Here is a 26,489-nt window from a genome sequence, read left to right on the forward strand (position 1 = left end):
GGCTTTGATGGATTCCATGGACACTTTCTTTTCTCTTTTAACTGTGAGTCTGGTCTTTATAAATTATTACTTCAGCCCTTGATTAGTCGTGGGCCAAGGTCTTTGGTCAAGCTTTTGCTTCAGCCTCTAATAGGTTTTGGGCCAACATGAGCAGCCTTTATGAATCATTGCTTCAGCCCCTGATTGGTCCCAGGTCAAGGCACCAGGCAAAGCTGAGTCACACATTATCTAAGACAGCCCACAAACTAAGCACAATTTTTTCCCATTTCAGTTTATAAAAACACTGCATCCCAGCCTTATAGTGGACAACCCATTCAGACCTCCCTCTCTGCTGGAGTAGGACTTTCTTCTTTTTGTATATTAAACTTTTTGCTCCAAACTTCAACCTTGTGTCCACACTCCTTAATCTTCTTGAATGTAGCACAAAGAATTCTGGGTATTATCTCAAACAACAGAGGTTGTTACATCTTGGTGCAATAGTAAAACTACAACATATTTTGGTGTGTTGACCAGGGAGAAAGGAATTCATCAGAAGGGTGATTAGGAGTGAGGCTCCTTGACCTCAGTTACTTTCTGAGGTTTCTTGTCCCAAGTTTTTTTCTCTCAGAAACAACCTTGAAAACATTGGGTCTGTTCTAATCCAGTTTGCTTTCATGAAGGACCTACCCAGCATGTGGAACTGAAAGGAGGTCTTAGGGCAACTGAAGCTTGCTGGCTGAGTCTATGCCTCAGTGTTACCTAAAAACCCTTGGACTAACTCCAGCCCCCAACAGCCAATGAGGGCACTGGCACAAGAACTTCCAGTCTTTTTTTTTTTTTAATTTCATTTTTTTCTTCTTCTTTTTCTTTTTTGTGACTATCATTTCTCCTATTCATTCTTTGTATGCAATGTTGTATGGATATAATCATGCTGAGGAAAATCAGTCAGTGTCTTAGTAATCAGATATGTAACTCAGAGTTGTGGTTTGGAATTTCCTAGCAACAGGGACAATTCAAAATCTCTCTAAATTTTTACTTAGTTAAGGCCTTTCTCTTCCCCAGTAATAAACATTCATGGCACTGTATGAGAGAGTATTTCACCCTGAGTAAATACCCTGCTTTGCATTTGGTTTGTTTCTTCTCTCCATGTGAAAGCTCAGCACTGTCCAATGAATCTAAGCAGTTCCTTGAGACAAGTTCATTTTTTGTTCTGTGGCATATGCTACAGGAACAGCCTATCAAAACCCAAACCTCTTTCTTACTTTTGCCTAAAAATATAAAGCTGGAGTTTTTACCTAGCATTTCTAATTTTACAGCATCCCTAGTGGAATGGGATTGTTCTCCATAGGAAGCCTTGTCAATGCCCAAAACTTAACAGTTCCCCAATTATTTTCCCTTTTACATCCCTTTATCAATGATAAAACCTCATGCCCTGTTTGTAAACAGAAAAACTGAGCTTTCAACAGCCAGAAGAAGCCATGCTAGCAAAACAAATCTTCAATTTTTACACATTTTAAAGGCATCTGTTCTTCATCAAACTACATTGGAATTTGAATAGAAAAGGAGTTTTATGTTTGAAAGTAAATTGGTCCTATTATCTGGGATTCTGATGCCTTCCTGGGGCCATAGTTAGGGAAACAAAAAATGGTATTAGGGCATTCCCTCTATAAAAGTATCTTACCCAAATCCAACTACTTCATAATCTCTTCCTGGCTACTGGAGTACCTTGAGAGCCTTTTGGGCTGATTGGGTCTAGAAAACAAGCAGGATGGAAAGTTAGGTGAGAAGGTGAGCATAACGTGCCCTATCAATGAACTCCTCCAGAACCATGGGTGAAGGTCATGCTTGCATCCATGGGTAACATCTATGATGGTTGCTGGGACCCAGAGGAAGAAAAGGAAGCTCGAGAAGTAGTATGTCCTTTTTCTTTTTCTGCCACACTGAAAAGAGAAAGGGGACTGAGGAACACCTTGTCTCAGCTTTTTCTAGATAAGTAACAACCCATCTACAGTCTGCATTCCCCTCTAGTGCATTCTGAAACACTGGAACTTCTTTAACCCTGAAACTAAAGAAAAAATGACTTATATTCTATTGCACAAACCCATGGCCATCTTAGAGACTGGAGACCTGGCTTTCTAAGGGAAGCATTCATTTCAACACTATTCAACAAATTGATCTTTCTTTGCCCTGTGAGACAACCCAGATCTTTGTAAGCATTGTAAAATTAAATCTGCCCTCTTGGCAGCCATATCAGACAAGCCTACAAAATACATTTCCCAAAAGTTGAGATACAAACCCTTGGGGAACCCTCAAATGCAACTTCTGGGTGCCCTACCAGCCTCCCATATTTTGGGCCACCAATACCCATATATCATCAGCTCCTCTGGTTGTGCCACACAAGAAACCCACAACATTGCTGTTGTCCCCTACAGAAAATGCCCAATAGACATGGTGTGACTAGGATTCAAGTTCCCTTCTTATTGCAGGACCTTAAGAAAATAAAGTGAGCCCCAGGCAAGTTCTCTAATGACCCTGATATATATATAGGGTCTTTCCAAAATTTAAGACAAGGTTTAATGTTGCATGGAGAGATGCTATGCTGCTTTTAAGCCAAACCCTAACTGTTAAGAAACAGGCAACCTGACAGGCAGCAAAAAAACTCAAAAAACAGAGTAGGTTTCCTAGAGTCAGTCAGAAAAGAACCCAGTCAAAAGGGAAAAAAAGAGACAGAATCCCCATTCCCAATAAGAATAAAAACAATGCCCTTTAAATATTCTAATTGGAGCCCTTGTAATCCTATACAGTAGTGGAAAAGAAAACACTGTTTGATGTGCGTATTAGAAAGGTTGCAAAGAACCACAATCAAGCATGTTAACTACTCTAACCTGTCCTTGTTAAATCACAAACCAGATTAAAATCCCATGGTCTTTTTGAAAAGGCTGAAAAAACTAATAAACAACTTCCAAGGAATGTGAATGACCTCTTCAAGGAGAACTACAAACCACTGCTAATGAAATAAGAGAGGACAAAAACAAATGGAAGAAAATTCCATGCTCATGGAAGTCCTCGCCCATGCCTATGTCCTGAATGGTATTGCCTAGGTTTTCTTCTAGAGTTTTCTTCTAGGGTTTTTATGGTTTTATGGTTTTAGATTTAACATTTAAGTCTTTAATTCATCTTGAATTAAATTTTGTATAAGGTGTAAGGAAGGGCTATTTCTGAGGTCTCAGTTCTGATCCATCTGTTTTGGTACCAGTACCATGCTCTTGTGGTTACTGTAGCCTTGTAGCCTTGTAGTATAGTTTGAAGGAAGGTAGCATGATACCTCCAGCTTTGTTCTTTCTGCTTAGGATTGTCATGGCAATGTGGGCTCTTTTTTGGTTCCACATGAACTTTAAAGAAGTTTTTTCCAATTCTGTGAAGAAAGTCAATGGTAGCTTGATGGGGATGGCATTGAATCTATAAATTACCTTAGGCAGTATGGCCATTTTCACGATATTCGGTCTTCCTATCTATGAGCATGGAATGTACTTCCTTTTGTTTGTGTCCTCTTTTGTTTTATTGAGCAGTGGTTTGTAGTTCTGCTTGAAGAGGTCCTTCACATCCCTTGTAAGTTGGATTTCTAGGTATTTTATTCTCTTTGAAGCAATTGTGAATGGGAATTCACTCATGATTTGGCTCTCTGTTTGTCTGTTATTGGTGTATAGGAATGCTTGTGATTTTTGCACATTGAAAAATTTCATATTCTGAGACTTTGCTGAAGTTGCTTGTCAGATTAAGGAGATTTTGGGTTGAGATGATGGGGTTTTCTAAGTGTACAATCATGTCATCTGCAGACAGGGACAATTTGACTTCATCTTTTCCTAATTGAATACCCTTTATTTCTTTCTCTTCCCTGATTGCCCTGACCAGAACTTCCAACTCTATGTTGAAAAGGAGTGGTGAGAGAGGGCATCCCTGTTTCGTGCCAGTTTTCAAAGGGAATGCTTCCAGTTTTTGCCCATTCAGTATGCTATTGGCTGTGGGTTTGTTAAAAATAGCTCTTATTATTTTGAGATACATCCCATCAATACCTAGCTGACTGAGAGTTTTTAGCATGAAGGACTGTTGGGTTTTGTTGTATGCCTTTTCTGCATCTATTGAGATAATCATGTGATTTTTGTCATTGGTTCAGTTTATGCAGATTATGTCTGCAGAAGCTGTCTGCTGCCTTTTGTTCAGCTATGCCCTGCCCCTAGAGGTGGAGTCTACAGAGGCAGGCAGGCCTCTTTGAGCTGCAGTGGGCTCCACCCAGTTCAAGGTTCCCAGTCACTTTGCTTACCTACTCAAGCCTCAGCAATGGCAGACGCCCCTCTGCCAGCCTCGCTGCCACCTTGCAGTTGGATGTCAGAATGCTGTGCCAGCAGTGAGTGAGGCTCCATGGGCATGGGACTCTCTGAGCCAGGCACAGGATACAATCTTCTGGTGTGCCATTTGCTAAGACCATTGGAAAAGCACAGTATTAGGGTGGGAGTGTCCCGATTTTCCAGGTATGGTCTGTCACAACTTCTCTTGGCTAGGAAAGTGATTAGCCTGACACCTTGCACTTCCTTGGTGAGGTGATGCCCCGCCCTGCTTTGGCTCACACTCCGTAGGCTGAACCCACTGTCCAACAAGCCCCAGTGAGATGAACCCTGTACCTCAGTTGAAAATGCAGAAATCGCCCATTGTCTGTGTCACTCACACTGGGAACTGTAGACTGGAGCTCTTCCTATTCAGCCATCTTGGAACCTCTATCAACTAGTTATAAGCATTCTTAACTTACAACAATATAGTTGTTTGCATCAGTGAAACAAAAATCCATTTTCTATTTTTTTGTCTTTTGAGACATTGTCTCACTCTATCTGTGGCCAGCATGCAGTGGCACAATCTCAGCTCACTGCAACCTCTGCCTCTCAGGTTCAAGTGATTCTCCCACCTCAGCTTTCTGAGTAGCTGGGAGTACACACATGCACCACCATGACCAGCTAATTTTTGTATTTTTAGTACAGACAGGGTTTCACCATGTTGGCTAGGATAATTTTGATCTCTCCACTTCATGATCTGCCCACCTCAGCATACCAAAGTGATGTGATTACAGGAATGAGTCACTGTGCCCAGCTGAAAAATCCATTTTCTTATGCAATGAAACACAATAGAAAAATGCTAGTTCTTTTACCATGGCTTTAACTGGAAGGGTGTGTTTTCCTTTAAGAAATCAAGTTTAAATTGCAAAACCAGTAACAGCCTCTTGGGAAAGCTGGTCTCATCCTTGTCTACACAGTCCTCATACAGATTTCCTGGCCTGTGGTGAGTAAAAAATGTCACTTTCTAGCAGACTCAGAAACACTATGCTCTTGGAACCTCAGAAATACAGGAGTTTAACCAACTCACAGGTATTTAAGAGTACAAATCCATGGCTTGGCCCAGCTTTAAAAAGTCCTATTTAAGATTTCTTTTGGAACAGAGTTCCATCAAAGCCTATCAAAAAGGCCTACGGAGAGAGAGTTATTCTCGCTGCTCTATGTTCAAATAGTTAGGCCAAGGATAATACTAAAGTCTATTTTGCAAACAATTCAGACTATTGTAAGCTGTTTTTAACAAAACTAAATCTAAAAGAAAGAAATTATGTTTCAAAACTTATCATACATTTATCATCAACTTCTAGTCTCATTCATTGTTTTAAAGTTTTTGATGACGTTTTATACTAACCCTGCTTATTCCTGTAAGCCAACCAGAAATCTCTGCCTGCAGCACAGAAAAAAAAGAAAGGGAAGGATAATGTAAAAATCTAAATCAATATTCTAGTTCTAAGCAATTATTCTGGAAATCCGGCTGGGTGATGGAAATAAATAAGGTGCCAATAACCCACAGATTTCGTTTATCAGAAAGTAAGATCAAGGGAGCTAACCAAAGCCAAGCCTCATGCCCCCAAATCTTAGCAAATATAACTATAGCTACCAGTTATCGGGGTGTGTCAGCAGCCTCAACATTTTTAGACTTTTCCTACCCTCCTCGTTTCATTTCAATGCATGTCCTCTACTAAACCAGATTGTTTCTTTTTCCCTAAAAACTCTCAAGCTCCAAGTGGTAATGCAAATGGAATGATGCATAAACACATGTTTCTTCCGAGACACTTAAACCAGCCCTGGAAGAAATTCTAGCTGCTGTTTTCTACACAGCACCCCTCTCCAGCGAGGAATAGCCAAAAATATCAATGCCTATTCTCCCTAACAGCAGTTAGGGTCTCCACTCCTGAGAGGTGACTGAGAGGGATTAACTAGCTAGCCTAATATAGACAGCGAGGGAAGGGTCCCCAGAGAGCCCCCAACCCATGAGTCAGTGCCTCATAACCACATACCCACCAAGCCGGGCATAATGGCACACACCTGAAATCCCAGTGACTCAGGAGGCATGAGAATTGCTTGAACCTCAAAGGCAGAGGTTGCAGTGAACTGAGATCACACCATTGCACTCCAGCCTGGGTGACAGAGCAAGACTCAGTCTCAAGAAAACAAACAAACAAAGACCTCATCTTTCATCAATATTTTAATAGTTTTATGTCTGAGTACTTAAGCCTCAAGGACAGGACCCTGGATGATGATAAGAGCATATTTAAATTCATAAAGTAAAAAATGACCATCAGAGTCTAATAAGTGATGAATACAGCAACATAATACTTCACAAAATCATTCTGGGTATGTTTGACAAACAAGAAGGTTGCATAGGGCCGGGCGCGGTGGCTCAAGCCTGTAATCCCAGTACTTTGGGAGGCCGGGACGGGTGGATCATGAGATCAGGAGATCGAGACCATCCTGGCTAACACAGTGAAACCCCGTCTCTACTAAAAATACAAAAAACTAGCTGGGCGAGGTGGCGGGCGCCTGTAGTCCCAGCTACTCGGGAGGCTGAGGCAGGAGAATGGCTTAAACCCGGGAGGCGGAGCTTGCAGTGAGCTGAGATCTGGCCACTGCACTCCAGCCTGGGCGACAGAGCGAGACTCTGTCTCAAAAAAAAAAAAAAAAAAAGAAGAAGAAGGTTGCATAGGACCTTCTTGTGCGACCCATGTGAAGTGTTGTTCTCTCTCACTTTAGTCTCAATTCCCAACCTTACAACTACCACATACTAACATACACAGAATGAGAAAAATTAACTTATTTTCTTAGAAAGCCGTGATTCACACTTTATTCTATTAAATCTTTTCCATATTGCTGCTATAATAGTGTTGAAGTGCACCCTCCTTCACCAGAAGAATACTTTTTTGAATGTGAATAGACTGACACTGGAGAAGACCAGCTCAGCACATTCACCTGAACGATCCCATTGCTTTTCAGGCAGTAAAAATGCCTCCGAGCAGTGAAAATAAAGTTACTGCAGATGGAGCAGACAGTTACACACGGAAAAACATTGTCAATTGTTTGAAGATTACATTGCATGGTCTACAACTTTTAAAATATAAAATGCATAGCATAAATACTGCAGAAGAAAATAGAATAAAAATGAGGGAGTTGTCCACAAAAGACAGCCAATGCTGTATTATAGCAATATAGAAAAATATATGTCTACTGTTAGAAGAAGGTAACTTGAAGTATTTCAGAGATGTTCTCTAAGAAACTAAAAATATTTTTAGTTTTAGATTCTGTAAAAAATGCTTTTTAAGCATTTTTAATTTTCAAAAAAAGTGAGTGCATATTTTGTCAGCTTAGTTTTTCTGAAGAATTTAAATATAATAGAGTAAAATAATACATATTAAAAATACCTTTTCTGGTAATGGAGAAGTTTAATTTTTAGATTAAAAAAGTAAAATTTTACATAATTATATGCTGACCAATTTAATCAGAAGCTTCTTTCTTACAACTGTGAGAAATGACACAAAGATCCAACATTTATGTTGGATGGGAGAGAAAATGATTACCAGGTGCTAGAAAATTGTTGTTTCACTAATCAATGTTGATTTTTATTGCTATATTGTCTCAGATTATGTTAATAATAAAGTAATGGCCTTGATCCAAAAAATTTTTTAAAATTTATTGTTTCAATCAGTCAAAATATTAACCAAAGGAAGGCATAGAAATAAAGGTATTTAACAGTCATAATTTATAGAATAAAATTAAAATGTTTCTAGAAATAAAAAAGAAAAAAGAGATAAATAAGAAAAGGAAAAAAAGTGGATTACTTACAATAACTAAGGTATGAAATCAACCTAAGTGTCCATCAACAGGTGAATTTATTAAATGTATTAAATGTATTTAAGTGTATTAAATGTATTTAAGTATCAAATTTATTTTGTGTTTTTATTTTATTTATCTAATTTATTTATGCTGTGAGTTGAGGGTCTTATTAAATTCTTCTGCATGTGGATATAAACTCTTCTCAACACCATTTATTGAAGATACTACCTTTTCCCTAAGAAATTGCCACCTTTATTTAAAAAGCAGATGACTATAAACACATCCGTATATTTCTGGTCTCCTTTTTCTTCTCTGCTGGCCTGTGTGTCTGTTTTTATGCAGGTACCATACTTTTTTTTTTTTTTTTTAGCTATCAAATTTTAGTATATTTCAAAGTCGGGTAGAGTGATACCTTTATTTTTTCTATTGTTTGGTTGCTTTGGCTATTCAGGGTCTCTTGTACTCTATAAATTTTAGATATATTTTTAAAAATTTGTTAATTATATCATTAGTATTTCGATAGAGGTTACATTGTATCTGTACATCATTTGGTACAGTACAGATGTTTAACAATATTAGTAATGCCAATTTATGAAGCAGTAATATTTTTCCAATTGTGTATTAATTTCTTTCACTCATTTAGTGATAGTTGTCAGTCTATAGAAATTCTGCTTACTTGGATGTTGCTTTTGTATTCTGCAAATTTAATAAATTTGTTTATTAGTCCTACTAATTTTTAGTAATGTCTTAGACTTTTGTTTACTTAAGATTATGTATAGAAATAAAAAATTATACAGGAATAGCTTAACAATTTTTCTAATCTCAGTGCTTTGATTTTATTTTCTAATTTCTTTGTCTTGGATATTTAGTACTATGTTTAATAAGACTGAAGAAAGTGGGTATTTTTGTCTTCTTGCTGTTAGAGTAAAAACTTACAAGATTTCCCTGTTTAGTATGTTATCAGCTGTGCTTCGTTTTGTTTGTCTGCTTGTTATATGTGGCATTTATTGGCTTGAGGTTCTTTCTTCAGAAATTTATCATGAAGAAATGTTGAATTTTGTTAAACTCTTATTCTGCATGTATTTAAATGTTAGAGATGTGAAATCACATCTAATTCTACATAGATGTAAAAATATTCTCAGAGACTTCTATGAACATGCATGCAAAGTAGAAAACTTAGAGAAAATATATTAACTCCTGGATACACAAAACTTCTCAAGATTGAACCAGAAAACAACAGAAGTCTTTTTTTTTTTTTTTTTTTTTTTTTTTTTTTTTTTTTGAGATAGAGTCTATCTCTGTCACCCAGGCTGGAATGCAGTGGCATGATCTTGGCTCACTGCAAGCTCTGCCTCCCGGATTCACGCCATTCTCCTGCCTCTGCCTCCCGATTAGCTGGGACTACTGGCACCTGCCACCACTCCCGGCTAATTTTTTGTGGTTTTGGTAGAGATGGGGTTTCACCATGTTAGCCAGGATGTTCTCGATCTGCTGATCTCATTATATTCCCACCTTGGCCACCCAAAGTGCTGGAATTACAGGCATGAGCCACAGTGCCTGGCCTAATAACAAGTCTTTAGCAGAGCAAAAATGTATAACACGTATAATGATATTGAATAAGTAATAATAAACCTACTAACCATAAAAAGCCCTGGATTGTATGAAATGGCAGCCAAGTTTTACCACATATACAAAGATAAGCTGGTCCTAAGCCTACTGAATGTGTTCCAGAAAATCAAGATGGGATTTCACCCTAACTAATTATATGAAATCAGTGAAATATATGAAACTAAAATCTAGTGAAGACACAAGATAAAAAGGAAACTACAAGTCAATATTCTGGGTGAATATTGGAACAATAATCCTCCATGAAATACTAGCAAACTGAATTCAAAAGCAAATCAGAATGTTAATTTTCTACAATCATGTGAGCTTTATTCCATAAATACAAAGATGTTTCATCATATGCAAATCAATAAGTGTGATTCACCATGTAAAGATAACTAAAAAAAATATTTAATTAACAATAGGGACAGAAAAAGCATTCAAGAAAATCTAATATTGACTCAAAAATGTCAACACACTAGACATTGATGAAACATACCTCAAAATAATAAGAGTCATCTATGACAAATCCTTAGCCAACATCATACTAAAAGAGCAAGAATTGGAAGCATTCATAAGAATAAAAATATCAATTCTAAACTGTCCTATTGAAGTTATGAAGTCCTAGCCAGAGAAATAAAAGGAATCCAAACAGAAAACAAAGGAAGTCAAATTATCTTTACTGATGATAGAATTCCCTACCTAGAATACTTTAAAGATTTCACCAAAAGACTCCTAAGCGTGAAAAAAAGACTTCAAAAAAATATGAGAATACAAAATCAACACAAATGCATAGCATTTCTGTACACCAATAATATTCAAACAGAACAAAAAACAGCTCTATTTACAGTAGCCACAAACAAAAACACTCTGGAAATACATTAAATCAATGGAGTAAAATATCTCTACAAAGAACAACAAAACATTGCTGAAAGAAATGAGAGGCAATGCAAATAAATGTAAAAATATTGCATGTTCATGGGTTCAAAGAATATAATTAAAATGGTCATTCTGCCTAAAGCAACCTACAGATTAAGTGCTATTTTTATCAGACTATCCATGACGCTTTTTCATAGAATTGGAAAAAGAAAACTATTCTAAATTATATACAAAAGAATTAAGGAGATCGAATAGCCAAGACAGCATCAGACTAAAAGAATAAATCTGGGCCGAGCGTGGTGGCTCATGCTTGTCATCTCAGCCCTTTGGTAGACGGAGGTGGATGGATCACCTGAGGTCAGAAATTTGAGACCAGCCTGGCCAACATGGTGAAACCTGCGTCTCTACTAAATACAAAAAATTAGCCAGGTGTGGTGGTGCATGCCTGTAATCCCAGCTACTTGGGAGGCTGAAGCAAGAGAATCACTTGAACCTGGGTGGTGGAGGTTGCAGTGAGCCAAGATTGCATCACAGTAACCAGTATGACATGGTTCTGGTACAAAAATATACATATAGACCAGTGAAATGGAATAGAGAGTCCTGAATTAAGCTATACTTTACAACCAGGTTATTTTTACAAAACCAACAGAAATAAACAAAAGGGGAATAAACTCCCTATTCAGTAAATAATACTGGGAAAACTGGTTAGTCATATGTGGAGGAAAATTGTACTCCTACCTTTTCTATATATAAAAATAATAACAACATAGATTAAAGACTTGATCTGTGAGTCTCCAAGCTACAAAAATCTTAGAAGAACACTTAGAAAATATTGGCCTCTGGAAAGAATTTATGACTAACATCTAACATGAGTGGAACCAAAATAAAAATTTAAAATGGCATCTAATCCAAGGAGCTTTTGCACAGTAAAAGAAACTATCAACAAAGTAAACAGATGACCTACAGTATGAAATAAAATATTTGCAAATCGGACAATGAAGGATTAGTATACAGAATCTATAAAACATTTAATAAAAAAAGCAAACAAGATATGAATAGCCAGCTTCTTCTCAAAGGAAGACATATGAGCTGCCAATAAACATGTAAAAATTGCTCAACATTCCTAATTATTAGAGAAATGTAAATCAAAGTGACAGTGTTATACCATTTCACACCAGTAAGAATGACTGTTGTTAAAAGTAAGATAGATAAGATGTTGAAGTTGTGGAGAAAAGGAAATCTTTCTGCACTGTTGGTGGGAATGCAAATTAATTCAGGGCCTGTGCAGAGCAGTTTGAAGACTTCTCAAAGAACTAAAAATAGAATTGCCATTTGACCAATCAAGCCCATTACTGGGTATCTGCCCCAAAAAGAATACATAATTTTGCTAAAGAGACACCAGCACTCACAAGTTCATTGCAGCACTATACATAATAGCAAAAGCAGAATTAAAGCAGTTGCCCGTGAATCTCTTATTGGATAAGAAAAATGATGTGGTTATACAACCTCCAATACTATGCAGCAACAGAAGAGAATGAAGTAACGTCTTTTGCAGCAACATGAATGCAGCATGGACGCTAAAAGTTGGGTGCACATGGAAACAAAGATGAAAACAATAAACACTAGGAATTCTATAAAGAAGGAGGAAGGATGGGAGATAAGCATTGAAAATCTGCTTAGGTATGATGTACACTACTTGGGCAATGGAATTATTAAGTGTCCAAACCTCAACATCATGTATTATACCTGTTTTACAAATCCGCACATGTATCCCTTAAATATAAAATAAAAATAATAAAATGCTTTTTGGTATAATGACATGTTCTATTTTTCCAGCTCTGGGTTAACAGTTGAAAGGGGTGAAAGACAAATTTTCACCCCTTAAGGCATAGTGGTGAATGTTTCTATACAAGGTCTCCTCACATTTTATAAGCTAACCTCTGAAATTTCTTGGTCTATAGCCAAAAAGTGTTTTATTTTCAAGTGTGCAGGTAAAACAAATTACAGCTTTATTATTTATGTATTAACTGTACACTAGACTATGGACTTAATTTGTTTACTGTTTTGGGGAAAATGTGGTAAGTGGCTTAATCATATTTTTTTCAGAATGAACTATTTTTGAAAGGGTGAGACCAAAAATTATGCTAAATTACTGAATTAGAAATATAAAACTTTTTTCTAAAAAAAAAGAAAAAAGCACAAAAGGCTTATGGTCGTATTCCAAAAATAATTCAACAGAAAGTGGGGGATATTTAAGACCACAGTGCTGCAAATGCTCATTCCATCACAATCATTCCTGTGAAAAATAGAAATAATGGGTCAGAAGGTATTTTAGAGTACTTTTCTTATGCCATTGCAGTGTGAAATTACTGTCTTTATTACTCTCCATACGAAAGTCTTTACTTGAACAAAAGATGCCATGAATTTCAAGGGAATCTGCTCACACATTTATTCTCCCTAGAAGGGCACTTATGTGTTTGCAATCAGAGGCCTTTCTTGCCTTCCTTGTGCTGCTGTGTTTGAAACAAAAAGGCGGCAAGTAAAGAAGAATCAACCATGACATTTCTAATTTCAATGGCCACAGCCTCTGTAATTTAGTGTTATATCACCTAGAAATAATGACAGTATTTCAAAACTGAGAAAAAGAAAGTAATACTTTATATTTTTAGTTCATTATTTAGTTTATAAAAATTTATAGTTTCTGATTTATTATATGCTAAAAAACCTGAACCTGCAGATATCTAAAATTTCCACCTAGATGATAGTATTAATATTTTAATAGCTTATAATTGAGAGTCAAAATTGCCCCATTTGATTTACTGGAAAGCAGTTATTTATCTTCTAAGTGTAAATAGGTTATCCATAATCTTAAACATACAGATCTTTTAAGATTAGCACTATATCTAAATTTAAATAAAATTTATAGGCTTGTAAAAACATACATTTTCATACTCATTTTCTAATGAAAGTGAAAAAGCAAAAGAAATGTTGTTAAAATGATTTTAAATGAAACTTTATATAATCTTCATTAACATTTAAAACCACATTGTGAGTGATAAGTAATTCCAATCATTTTTAGTCACTGAGAAAACTTAAATTATTCAATTGAAAGAAGTATTCTTATATTAGCGTTTCTGAAACTCAGAAACTGTAGACTACTCAATGGATGATGATGTACATGCAGACCACAAATTTTCTATGTAATAATAGGCTAATCCTAGATTTTAATATAAAAATGTAATATATGTCTAAGTTAAAACTAGTGACTCTTTTAAGTCATGAGAGATATCATCTTTAGAATCCCTTTATCAAAGTATTTGGTTAAATGCAGAGTGTCTGTCAGTTTTATAATTAGAGAGAGGAAGGCATCATGTTTTTTATTTACTTGTTTAATGAATTTATGTTAATTTGGTAAATTTCAATATAGTTTAAAAATAAAATTAATTTTTTATCTAACAAGTGAAGGAAATCACTTATTTAAAAATATAGAGAGAATTTTACTCTAAACAGTTGCTTTGGAGTCTGTCTTTTAAAGTACTATACTATTTTGAACATTAAAAATCAACAGTCTATTTCTGAGTGCTGGGTTCTGTCTGTTCATGATATTAAAAGTTTACTTACCTACATCTGTAAATGAGCAAGCCATTTGAAATAATATATATATATGTGTATGTATATATATATAATGTGTATGTTTCCTACAATTTTAAGGTGAAAAACCACATTTTTCTCTGGTGCAATAGCTTATTTCATTCTCTCATTAAAAAAAAGTATTAGTAGTATTTTTGTTTGGCAAATCACACTTGCATAAATTTATGGGATACAATGTGATATTTTAGTATATGTATAAAATATGAAATAATTGTTTCATTTAATATCTATGAACTCACCTATCATTTTTGTGGTGGTACCTTTGAAATTTACTTAGTTATTTTGAAATACACAATAGTTTATAGTTACTATAGTTACCCTGCTGTGCAATAGATCTCAAAACTTACTTAACCTATTTGAAATTTTTTACTTTTTGTCAGTTCCCTAACTTTTCATAAAATTTATATCCATGCCGGGCGCGGTGGCTCACGCCTGTAATCCCAGCACTTTGGGAGGCCGAGGCGGGCGGATCACAAGGTCAGGAGATCGAGACCATGGTGAAACCCCGTCTCTACTAAAAAATAGAAAAAAATTAGCCGGGCGCAGTGGCGGGCGCCTGTAGTCCCGGCTACTCGGGAGGCTGAGGCAGGAGAATGGCGTGAACCCGGGAGGCGGAGCTTGCAGTGAGCCGAGATTGCGCCACTGCACTCCAGCCTGGGTGACAGAGCGAGACTCCGTCTCAAAAAAAAAAAAAAAAAAAAATTTATATCCATTCTGAATGTGAATATGAGAATTTGCCAAGAGTACTATTACAAACATTCAACTACTATTTTTTTTTTTTTTTTTTTTTTGAGACAGAATCTCGCTCTGTCGCCGGGGCTGGAGTGCAGTGGCCGGATCTCAGCTCACTGCAAGCTCCGCCTCCCGGGTTCACGCCATTCTCCTGCCTCAGCCTCCCGAGTAGCTGGGACTACAGGCGCCCGCCACCTGGCCCGGCTAGTTTTTCGTAGTTTTAGTAGAGACGGGGTTTCACCGTGTTAGCCAGGATGGTCCCGATCTTCTGACCTCGTGATCCGCCCGTCTCGGCCTCCCAAAGTGCTGGGATTACAGGCTTGAGCCACCGCGCCCGGCCAACATTCAACTACTATTATAGCCCCAGACTGTGAATCTAGTCTCTCAATTTAGAGTGAATTAAGAGATTTATTTTTTTCAGCCAAGCAAGTAACTGTATAAAACTAATGGGTAACAAATATATGGCATTAGTTGCCAAAAAATAGTATGACTAGCTTCAGTATGTCTAGCTATGCAAATGACAGTTCAACTAAATTAAGACCCTAATAGGTGCATGTGAAAAGCATTGATGTGCAATGTGTTGCATCTCCACTCAGCACTTTTTTCCCCCATTTGTAAAGATATCAATTTCCCCTTAGTGACTCTGAGAAAATACTGAAAATTGAAAATTCTGTGTTCAGACTAATTACTGGGAACATGGTTAAAACATTTCTTCAATGTTATGAAAAGTTTTTATAAATATCACTCCACTTCAAAAAGTATTTTAGTAGAAGATTGTTTATTTATAGTACTCAGTTTAGATTCGTAACAATTTCAATATTCCAGGAAAGTCAGAGACATGTAAATGTAAACAAAATTCCATAAAACTTGAATGAGATAAATTCCTCTTGGTTAAGAATTTTATTTTATTAATAAATATAGAGAAAAATAGAAAACCAGTACTTCAGGCAAAATAACAGTTTTTGGCCGGGAGTATCACCAAAACAAGTGCTGTTGATTATCATTGTTAAAGTAAAAAGAGCACTGCCTGCTTTCCTGGAAGCAGCTGGCCTTTTAGAAAACTGCTATTCTCAGCTCTACTCACATTGACGAATAGCAAGTGGAAGTGATGTGTGGATGAGAAGCAAATGTGTCTTCTCTGCATCTCTTTTTTAATCAATTGGCTGAAGATACGTCTAAAACTCTGAAACTACTACAAAAATATAGACTGAAAACCCTGTAACATTGGTTGGGCAGGGATTTTTAAAATTTGACCTCAAATCCCAAGAGGCAAAATGAAAAAATAGATTAATCTGATTATTTTAAATTTAAAAACTGCTGCACAGAATATAATACAATCAACAGGGTGAGACAACCAAAAAATGGAAGAAAATATTTGCAATCATAAATGTGACAAGGGATTAATATCAAAACACACTCAAATGACTATAAAACAAAAAACAAATAACTACTGAAAATAACTATTGAAAATGAGAAAAAGGCTTAAATATTTTTCAGAAAAAGATACGTACACGGCCAACAGATATATTTTAAAAACACTGAATGTCAATTATTGTCAGGGCAAGGCAAGCCAAAAAAAAAAATAAAACTATAAGATATCAACTCACTTCTGTTGGAATGACTCTAATTAAGAAGAAAAAGTGTTGGCAGAAATCTGAAGAAAATTCTTGCACACTATTCGTTTAAGTGTAAGTGAGGACAGTCATTATGAAAGACAAAATAGTTTTTTCAAAAAACTTAAAAATCAAACTACCATATAACAATTGCCCCATTGTATAGCCAAAACAAATGAAATCAGAATGAAGAAACATTTGCACTTCTAGGTTGTTTGCAGCAGTCTTCATGTGTAAAATATATAAAATCAACAGTTCAACACTGAATGAGTAAATAAAGACAATGTGGTAGATATACACAATGGAAGACTATTAATCTTTAAATAACAAAAATTATATTATTTTCAATCACAGGGATTAAACTGGAGGACATTAAATTAGTTGAAATAAGCGAGGCACAGAAAAATTCATGTCTCGTGATTTCACTTACATGTGGATTCTAAAAAAGTTAATCTCATTGATGTAGAGTAAAATGGTGACCACCAAATGCCAAGGTATTTATTTAGAAGAGACGAGGGGATTGATAGATGTCTGTCCAAGAACACATAATTATACTTGGATAAAAGAAATAATCTCAAGAGATTTATTGTACAGTATGGTGACTATAGTTCACAATAATGTATTTGTATTTTTGAAAAATGCTTACAATTTCATGTTATCTAACCACAAAAACGTTACCAATGAGATAAAGCATTAAGCATGTAGAACTAAGCATTTGACAATGGATATATACTTCAAAATGTTGTTTTACAAAATTAATATACATTTTATCAAGTTAAAAATATATTTTTAAGATACCATAGAAGGATAACAATGTTTCAAATACTGTCTATCTCTTTTATAAACTTAGCAGATTCCTACCAAAATATAGTTTTTTTGCTGTTTTCTCATTTGTCAGTCATAACCATAGGAACGTTGATGTTCAACAGCATGGGAGAAACCAATGACTCTAGGGTTTTTATTTTAAGCTTGGGGCACCTGGAGTTACTGGTGTTTGTGGTAACAGTATGAAAGACATGAAAAGGGGCAGGCTTGCTTATGCTCCCATGACTGGCCACTGTGATCATGGTAAACTGGTTTGCATGCAAACTAACAGGAAATGTTTTAATCCAGAAGCTGCCATTATCTCTGAAAGTTTTCAGAGAAAATGATCAAGGAGCTTGCTACAGTTAGGTGACTAACAATATAAACTGTAGATTAAACTTCAACCTCCTAAAAATTTATTTAAAAAATGAGCGATAAATTTCTTCAAATTGTAATATCAATATGGAAAATAAATATTATTCTAGATTTACAGGGGTCATTTTATTATTTTGCAATCTTTAACATTGACACTTTAAAATAGAGGATTTTACATGGAACTGTAAGTTATGCTGTAAGTACATCCTAAATAAATTGAAAATTGCTCACTATTAATTCTCTTAAAAATTTAATTTTCATAATATATGTGTGTTCTAGCAAATTATATATTTGCCACACTTTGTATGAAAATCTAATCTCTTTCTCTTATGAAGGAACACCATGCTGATTTAATCCTCTCTTTGGTGGACAGTGTATGTCTTTTATGTTAATTAACCAATCTTAAAAGTTATTGATAAGCAAACCTTCCAGTTAAAACCAATTTTTCAGTGCATTAAAAAACACCAATGTTGGCCGGGCGCGGTGGCTCACGCCTGTAATCCCAGCACTTTGGGAGGCCGAGGCGGGCGGATCACAAGGTCAGGAGATCGAGACCATGGTGAAACCCCGTCTCTACTAAAAAATAGAAAAAAATTAGCCGGGCGCAGTGGCGGGCACCAGTAGTCCCAGCTACTCGGGAGGCTGAGGTAGGAGAATGGCGTGAACCCGGGAGGCAGAGCTTGCAGTGAGCCGAGATTGCGCCACTGCACTCCAGCCTGGGCGACAGAGCGAGACTCCGTCTCAAAAAAAAAAAAAAAAAAAAAACACCAATGTTATACAAAAAATTAGCCGGGCGTGGTGGCAGACGCCTGTAGTTCCAGCTACTTGGGAGGCTGAGGCAGGAGAATGGTGTGAACCCGGGAGGCAGAGCTTGCAGTGAGGCGAGATCGCACCACTGCACTCCAGCCTGGGCAACAGAGCGAGACTCCCATCTCAAAAAAAAATTTAAAAAGAAAAAACAATGTTCTCCTTAAAACCTATAACATACCATGTGAAATCAACAACAATGAGAAAACTGTAGTCATAACAAAGAAAAATCAATGTTATTTGATTTGTGTTATTTTATTTGTGTTATGACTGTAATCATAACGCAGACGAATCAATGTTATTTCTTTGCAATTGGTATTTTCCATCTCTGACTCGAAGTTATAAACTAACTTTAGCAGGAGTATTTATGACTAATTATGGAGCATCTGTTACACACTGAGCACTGTCATGTTTGTTTGCTACATTTATATGTAAAAGCATCTGCATGACTTATGAAGCTTCCCTAGTACTTACTGAAACAAATTGACTCAATGTCACTTATAAAAAGTTAAGGGAACAGTAACTAAAGAAAAGTAAGCTTATATAGGATTTTCCCATTAAAAGAACCTAATGAAATGTTTTAACAAAATAAAACATAACTTAATACACAAATTCTGGAATTATGTCTAAAAATAATTTTGTGTGCATGATGAAATTTTATAAAAAATATTCTTTTAACTACACATCAGCTCAGATAAACACTTCATAAACTATAAAATAAAAAAAGAAACAAAAAAGATTATGGGTCGAGCATCAGTATCATGCAAGCAAAAACAGAAAGTTTACATGGAAAGATTCTAAATGATAAGCTATAAGATAGTTGTATAAATTGAATACAAAGCAGAGAGTATACATCTGCTTTTAGCATTTTTGAGGATTTTTGTTTCCTAGTAAATTAGACATCTTACTAAAATGATTTATTTTGTTTCAATATTACTCTTTTCTTCTGAAAATAGTTACAAACTTATAGTGAAACAAACACACTCCTTAAACCTAAGTTATATCTTTAGACTAAGAGATGTGTATATTTAACTCTATGTAGGTCAAAACTAAAACTCTATTATGTGCTCACAGGCAGAAGCCACATGTTCAAAAAATATACAATAAATTTTTGAAAATTATTCAGGACTCAGAAATATATTGATTTTATTTACACTTATTTACAATTTTTATCACCATAAAAATAACCATGTAGTCAATAACAATTTAATTGTACAATTTAGAATAACTAAGACTGTAGAATTAAATTGTTCATAATGCAAAACATAAAAGCCAGGTTACAGGCACCTTATTTACCACGTGATTATTATATATTTTATGAATGTATCAAAATATGCCATATATGGCATAAATGTATACACATATCATGTACACACAAAAACTAAGAAAAATAAATTTAAATGTCAAAAAAATTTAACCTGCAGGAACCATACTATTTAACTTATTTTCAGTTTAAAGCCACTGAAAAAGAATACTAGAGATGTTAGTCTATTATGTTAGCAAATAGTGTATTGTTACTATCTTCTAAATATACCCTTGAGTAAGGTGAAATAGGTTAAAATTAGTGGCATAACACTTTTTCAATGTATAACAGTATTTAACATGTTATAAATGTTGAATTAAAAAATTAAAGTAACACATAACCTAAAACTTTAAAAAACGTAGTTTCATCACATAAAAGTACAATTAGTAAAATGACAGTAATTTAGTTAATTTTAACTATAATTAAGAATAATTTCATGGCCGGGCGTGGTGGCTCAAGCCTGTAATCCCAGCACTTTGGGAGGCCGAGATGGGTGGATTACGAGGTCAGGAGATCGAGACCATCCTGGCTAACACGGTGAAACCCCATCTCTACTAAAAATACAAAAAAATTAGCCGGGCGTGGTGGCGGGCGCCTGTAGTCCCAGCTACTCGGGAGGCTGAGGCAAGAGAATGGCGTGAACCCAGGAGGCGGAGCTTGCAGTGAGCCGAGATAGTGCCACTGCACTCCAGCCTGGGCGACAGAGCAAGACTCCGCCTAAACAAACAAAAAATAATAATAATAATAATTTCATCTCATAATACTGCATTACAATATTACTAAGGGCCAGGCGCAGTGGCTCATGCCTATAATCACAGCACTTTGGGAGGCCGAGGTGGACAGATCACTTGATATCAAAAGTTCAATAACAGCCTGGCCAACGTGGTGAAACCTCATTTTACTAAAATACAAAAATTAGCTGGATGTGGTCATAGGCACCTGTAATCTCAGCTTCTTGGGAGGCTGAGGCAGAATAGCTTGAACCTGTGAGGAGGAGGTTATAGTGAGCCGAGATCACGCCACTACACTCCAGCCTAGGCAACAGAATGAGATTCCCTCTCAAAAAAAATTACTCAGAATACCTACTTCATACATCACTCAATTCCATAAGTTAACCACAAATAGCCTTTCTACTTAGATTTTCATCATACATCTTACATTTTAATTTCCTTAGTCGTCCATAAGAAGGGTCATAAATAATGACCACCTATTAAAAAAGTCTCCCAAATCTTTGATGCAAAAAGAATTGATCACATTCTTTTACATGTGAATGCAACAGAAATGAAGAAATAGCATGAAGCAATTTAAGAGTTGAAGTCCATCATTATTCAGTTTCCAAATAAGCTGTCTTTTTATTGGGTGGGGGGGGAACAGAGTCTCACTGTCACCTGGGCTGCAGTGCACTGGCAAAAATCTCAGCTCACTGAAACTTCTGGCTCCCAGGTTCAAGTGATTCTCATGCCTCAGCTTCCCACGTAGCTGGGACTACAGGTGTACACCACCATGCTTGGCGCATGTGTATTTCTTTTTAGTAGACATGGGATTCCACCATGTTGGCCAGGCTGGTCTTGAACTCCTGACCTCAGGCATCACAAAGTGTTGACCTTATGGGTGTAAGCCACTGTGTCTGGCCAAAAAAAATCTGTATTTTTAAGATATAAGTATACTTTAAATTTAATTACAACTTCTCAAAATCTACTTCTCTTAAAGTTATATACAAATAATTTTTCTTTCTACCAACTTTAGTTTTGGATTTATTCCTATACTCAGCAGTCTGATTTAGTGTGATATCTGAAATTTGAGACAGATATTTCTACTGTGAATTCTCTCATATTGACATAAACTTACTTTTGGATTAAATATTTTTTACTTTTATATATCTGCGAAAATACATTTTAATATGAACTCTTTTGTGTTTTATAATCAGTAGTTTTTGAAAAAATGTTTTTCCAAACTTATTAAACTTGCAGGGTTATTCTTCAATATAAATTTCCTGATGTTGAGCAAAGTTGGAAAAACTACCTCAGGTATTCCTGTAGTACAAAATGTGTACAATAAAATCTGTGATACAAGTAAATATACTACAACCCTCTTTATATTTGTAATGTGTTTCCTCAAAATTAATATTCTTCTGTACTTTAAGGGCTTTTATTTTCTGAAAGATCTAGTGAGAGTCATTGCACTCTTAATGCTTTTATTTAGTATGAACTCTCTGATGTTTAGTAAGATGTGGGAAGATATTAGTGACATTCACAATTTTTTTTCCAGACAGAGTCTCTCTCTGTTGCCCAGGTTAGTATAAATGCTTTCCTTTGCAATAAGGCATGGGCATTGGTTAAATGTTTTGCCACATGGTTTATTCCAGTAGTTTTCTCCAGTATGAATTATCTTACCTACAATCAAGTGTGACAGCTGTTTAAAGGCTTGCCACATTCTTCACATTTGTAGGGTTTCCCTCCTGTATAAATTCCCTTATGTTCAGTAAGAGTTGAGAACTAACTCTTTTGAGTTTGCCACATTTTTCACATTTGTAGGGTTTTTCCTCCAGTATGGATTCTTTTATGAGCAGTAAGATGTGAGGACCAGTTGAAGTCTTTATCACATTCTTCACATTTGTAGGGTTTCTCTCTAGTATGAATTATCTTATGCTCCATAAGGCTTGAGGACTGGTTGAAGCCTTTGCCACAGTCTTCACATTTCTAGTGTTTCTCTCCAGTATGAATTTTCTTACATGTAGTAAGGGTTGAGGACTGTTTAAAAGCCTTGTTACATTCTTCACGTTTGTAGGGTTTCCCTCCAGCATGAATTTTCTTATGTTTACTAAAGACTGAGAACCAGCTGAAGGCTTTGCCACATTCTTCACATTTGTAGGGTTTCTCTCCAGTATGAATTCTCTTATGTTTAGTAAGGATTGAGAACCTACTAAAGCCTTTGCCACATTCTTTACATTTGTAGGGTTTCTCTCCAGTATGAATTCTCTTATGTTTAGTAAGGATTGAGAAAGTACTAAAGCCTTTGCCACATTCTTCACACTTGTGGGGTTTCTCTCCAGTATGATTTTTTTTATGATAACTAAGGGTTGAGGACCACTTATAGGCTTTGCCACATTCTTCACATTTGTAGAGTTTCTCTCCAGTATGAATTACCTTATGTTTAGTAAGGATTGAGAACCTACTAAAGCTTTTGCCACATTCTTCACATTTGTAGGGTTTCTCTTCAGTATGAATTTTCTCATGTGTCATAAGGGTTGAGGACTGTTTAAAAGTTTTGCCACATTCTTCACATTTGTAGAATTTCTCTCCAACATGAGTTTCTTTATGTTTACTAAAGACTGAGAGCCAGCTGAAGGCTTTGCCACATTCTTCACATTTGTAGGGTTTCTCTCCAGTATGAATTACCTTATGTTTAGTAAGGATTGAGAACATACTGAAGCCTTTGCCACATTCTTCACATTTATAGGGTTTCTCTCCAGTATGAATTTTCTTATGATAACTAAGGGTTGAGGGCCACTTATAGGCTTTGCCACATTCTTCACATTTGTAGAGTTTCTCTCCAGTATGAATTACCTTATGTTTAGTAAGGACTGAGAACGTACTAAAGCCTTTGCCACATTCTTCACATTTGTAGGGTTTCTCTCCAGTATGAATTTTCTTATGATAACTAAGGTTTGAGAACCACTTAAAGGTTTTGCCACATTCTTCACATTTGTAGGGTTTCTCTCCAGCATGAATTCTTTGGTGTTTAGTAAGGCTTGAGGACCAGCCAAAGGCTTTGCCACATTCTTCACATTTGTAGGGTTTCTCTCCAGTATGAATTACCTTATGTTTAGTAAGGACTGAGAACTTACTAAAGGCTTTGCCACATTCTTTACATTTGTAGGGTTTCTGTCCAGCATGAATTCTCTGGTGGTTAGCAAGGCTTGAGGACCAGCCAAAGGCTTTGCCACATTCTTCACATTTGTAGGGTTTCTCTCCAGTATGAATTACCTTATGCTTAGTAAGGACTGAGACCTTACTAAAGGTTTTGCCACATTCTTCACATTTGTAGGGTTTCTCTCCAGTATGAATTTTCTTATGTTTGGTAAGGATTGAGGACCACTTAGAGGCTTTGCCACATTCTTCACATTTGTAGAGTTTCTCTCCAGTATGAATTACCTTATGTTTAGTAAGGACTGAGAACGTACTAAAGCCTTTGCCACATTCTTCACATTTATAGGGTTTCTGTCCAGTATGAATTTTCTTATGATAACTAAGGGTTGAGGGCCACTTATAGGCTTTGCCACATTCTTCACATTTGTAGAGTTTCTCTCCAGTATGAATTACCTTATGTTTAGTAAGGACTGAGAACGTACTAAAGCCTTTGCCACATTCTTCACATTTGTAGGGTTTCTCTCCAGTATGAATTTTCTTATGACAACTAAGGTTTGAGTACCACTTAAAGGCTTTGCCACATTCTTCACATTTGTAGGGTTTCTCTCCAGCATGAATTCTCTTGTGTTTAGTAAGGCTTGAGGACCATCTGAAGGCTTTGCCATGTTCTTCACATTTGTAGGGTTTCTCTCCAGTATGAATTACCATATGTTTAGTAAGGACTGAGAAACTACTAAAGGCTTTGCCACATTCTTTACATTTGTAGAGTTTCTTTCCAGTATGAATTCTCTTATGACAAGTAAGGGTTGAGGACCAGTTAAAGGCTTTGCCATCTTCTTCACATTTGTAGGAATTCTCTCTACTGTAAATTCTTTTATGGTGAGATAGGTGTGAACGCATGCAAAATGATCTGACATATTCTTTACATTTCAAAAGTTTCTTTCCAGTATGCCTTACCTTACGTCTGTTTGAATTTGAACGTTTATTAAAGATGTTTGCATATTTGCCACATTGAAATACTTTGCTCTGTGTAGTTGTCAAACTCTGGTTACGCTGATTATAACCTTTTTTGTGCACCTTACACTCATCCACATTGGTACAACCAATTTTTAACTGTAAATTCTCAGGTCCACATTTTTCATATCTTCTCAATGTCACTTTTTGGAAAGAATCTTCTATGCCCTGCTCTGGCCAAAGGTCTTGAGCAAAATGAGAACATATAACTGAAAAGAAATAAAAACAACAAATTAGTCCACTTATTAGACTCAGGTAAATATAGTTTCCAAATTTAACCTATAAAATTATTCAAACTACATAAGCAAGATGACATTGCAAATGACACAGGCCCTAAGTCTTCATAGACATAGAAATGTAATAAAAACACACAGACCAAAATACATATGTGGATAATTTATACATGAGTTAAGTGTATGCAGTGCCTGAATTAAGACCAATGCAAAGAGCCACATAGAAAAAAAGAAAAGTTTGTTAAATTTACCCAATACAACTCTTTCTACTCCTCAATATTACCTAGTCCCTTCAGAAGTAAACTGTCAACTTCTGTTTTTTCTTTCTTTTTTTTTTTTTAAGGAAAGTAAAATATTGGCACATATGATTTAATTTTTGTCTTCTACAACCCTTTCCACACACTGGTTTCTGTCTCTCATGACAAAAAGGGCTGATAGATACGGTGGTATACTTTGAAATGACAGTTTGAGTCTGCAGAGACCAAAGGTAAATGCACTGCAGCAGAGCACTGCAGTGCCACAGAGAGAGAATGGTGTACCAAGTGATTACTTTTCAGAAGAAACATAAATAATCTCTTTTAACTAAAACCAAACACAAAATTTCAGACAAGACAAATCTCAAGAAGATGTTTGAGAGATCCACATAATCTCTAGCCAAGATGACTGTTTTCTGACTATGCCAGGACAAAGCTACATTATAAATTATATGACAGGTAGCCTTTTTAAATGTCCAAATCTCAGAGATTACAATCTATACAAAATAAGGTAATATAATCTCATCAAAAATATTATAAAATTTTCAGAAAGAAACCATTAAAAATGTATATGCTAATTTTAAAAACTGAATAACATTCAATGAGTGAAATAAGAACACAGAAGAGTATAGAAAATCAGAAAAATGAGGATAAGAACAAAAATAACCAGTGAGTTTTCAACAAAAGATTTGCAGGCCAGAAGAGACCTGTGTGATATAGTCAAAGTCCAAAAAAGAAAAAGAAAAAAAATAGCTATCAAGTGAGAATAATGCCATCAGCAAATCGGTACTGCCTAATAGGAAAAAACAAACAACAACAAAAAAAACTTTCAAAATAACTAAATTCTTAAGAAGTATCTTGGCACTGCATATGTCTTCCATAGGAAAGATGCTGAAAGCAGTTCTTACTGGTGAAAATAACGATGTAAGAAAACAACACCTAATCATATAAAAATACATTATTTTCTAGGAAAGATATGCACATACGAAAAACTGAATTTCTAGCATTATTCTAATGGTGCAGAAAACATTTTTAATTATTCTCTAACATTTGAGAGATAAAAGCATAGGAATTATTATAAGCATCTGTAAATGTATATACAACATAAATAGATAAACTTAGCAACATCAGTGACAAATTTAAGGTCAGACATAATAAGGAAGAATTTTTTAGGCAACTGAA

The 26,489-nt window shown here is 35.7% G+C and overlaps 1 protein-coding gene across 1 annotated transcript in view; it reads right to left on the reverse strand.

Annotated features, from left to right (window-relative positions):
* The window catches only part of LOC103234280 (zinc finger protein 257), a 190,295-nt gene that overhangs the window by 132,481 nt on the left and 31,325 nt on the right, over window positions 1-26,489 (reverse strand). The window contains exon 4 of the mRNA XM_073016723.1: window positions 22,529-25,029. Coding sequence (XP_072872824.1) covers window positions 22,637-25,029 — 2,393 coding nt within the window. The 3' untranslated portion in view covers window positions 22,529-22,636. Of the gene's footprint in view, window positions 25,030-26,489 lie in introns of the transcript that reaches the window.

This window comes from Chlorocebus sabaeus, chromosome 6, assembly GCF_047675955.1.
Source record: "Chlorocebus sabaeus isolate Y175 chromosome 6, mChlSab1.0.hap1, whole genome shotgun sequence".
Lineage (NCBI taxonomy): Eukaryota > Metazoa > Chordata > Mammalia > Primates > Cercopithecidae > Chlorocebus > Chlorocebus sabaeus.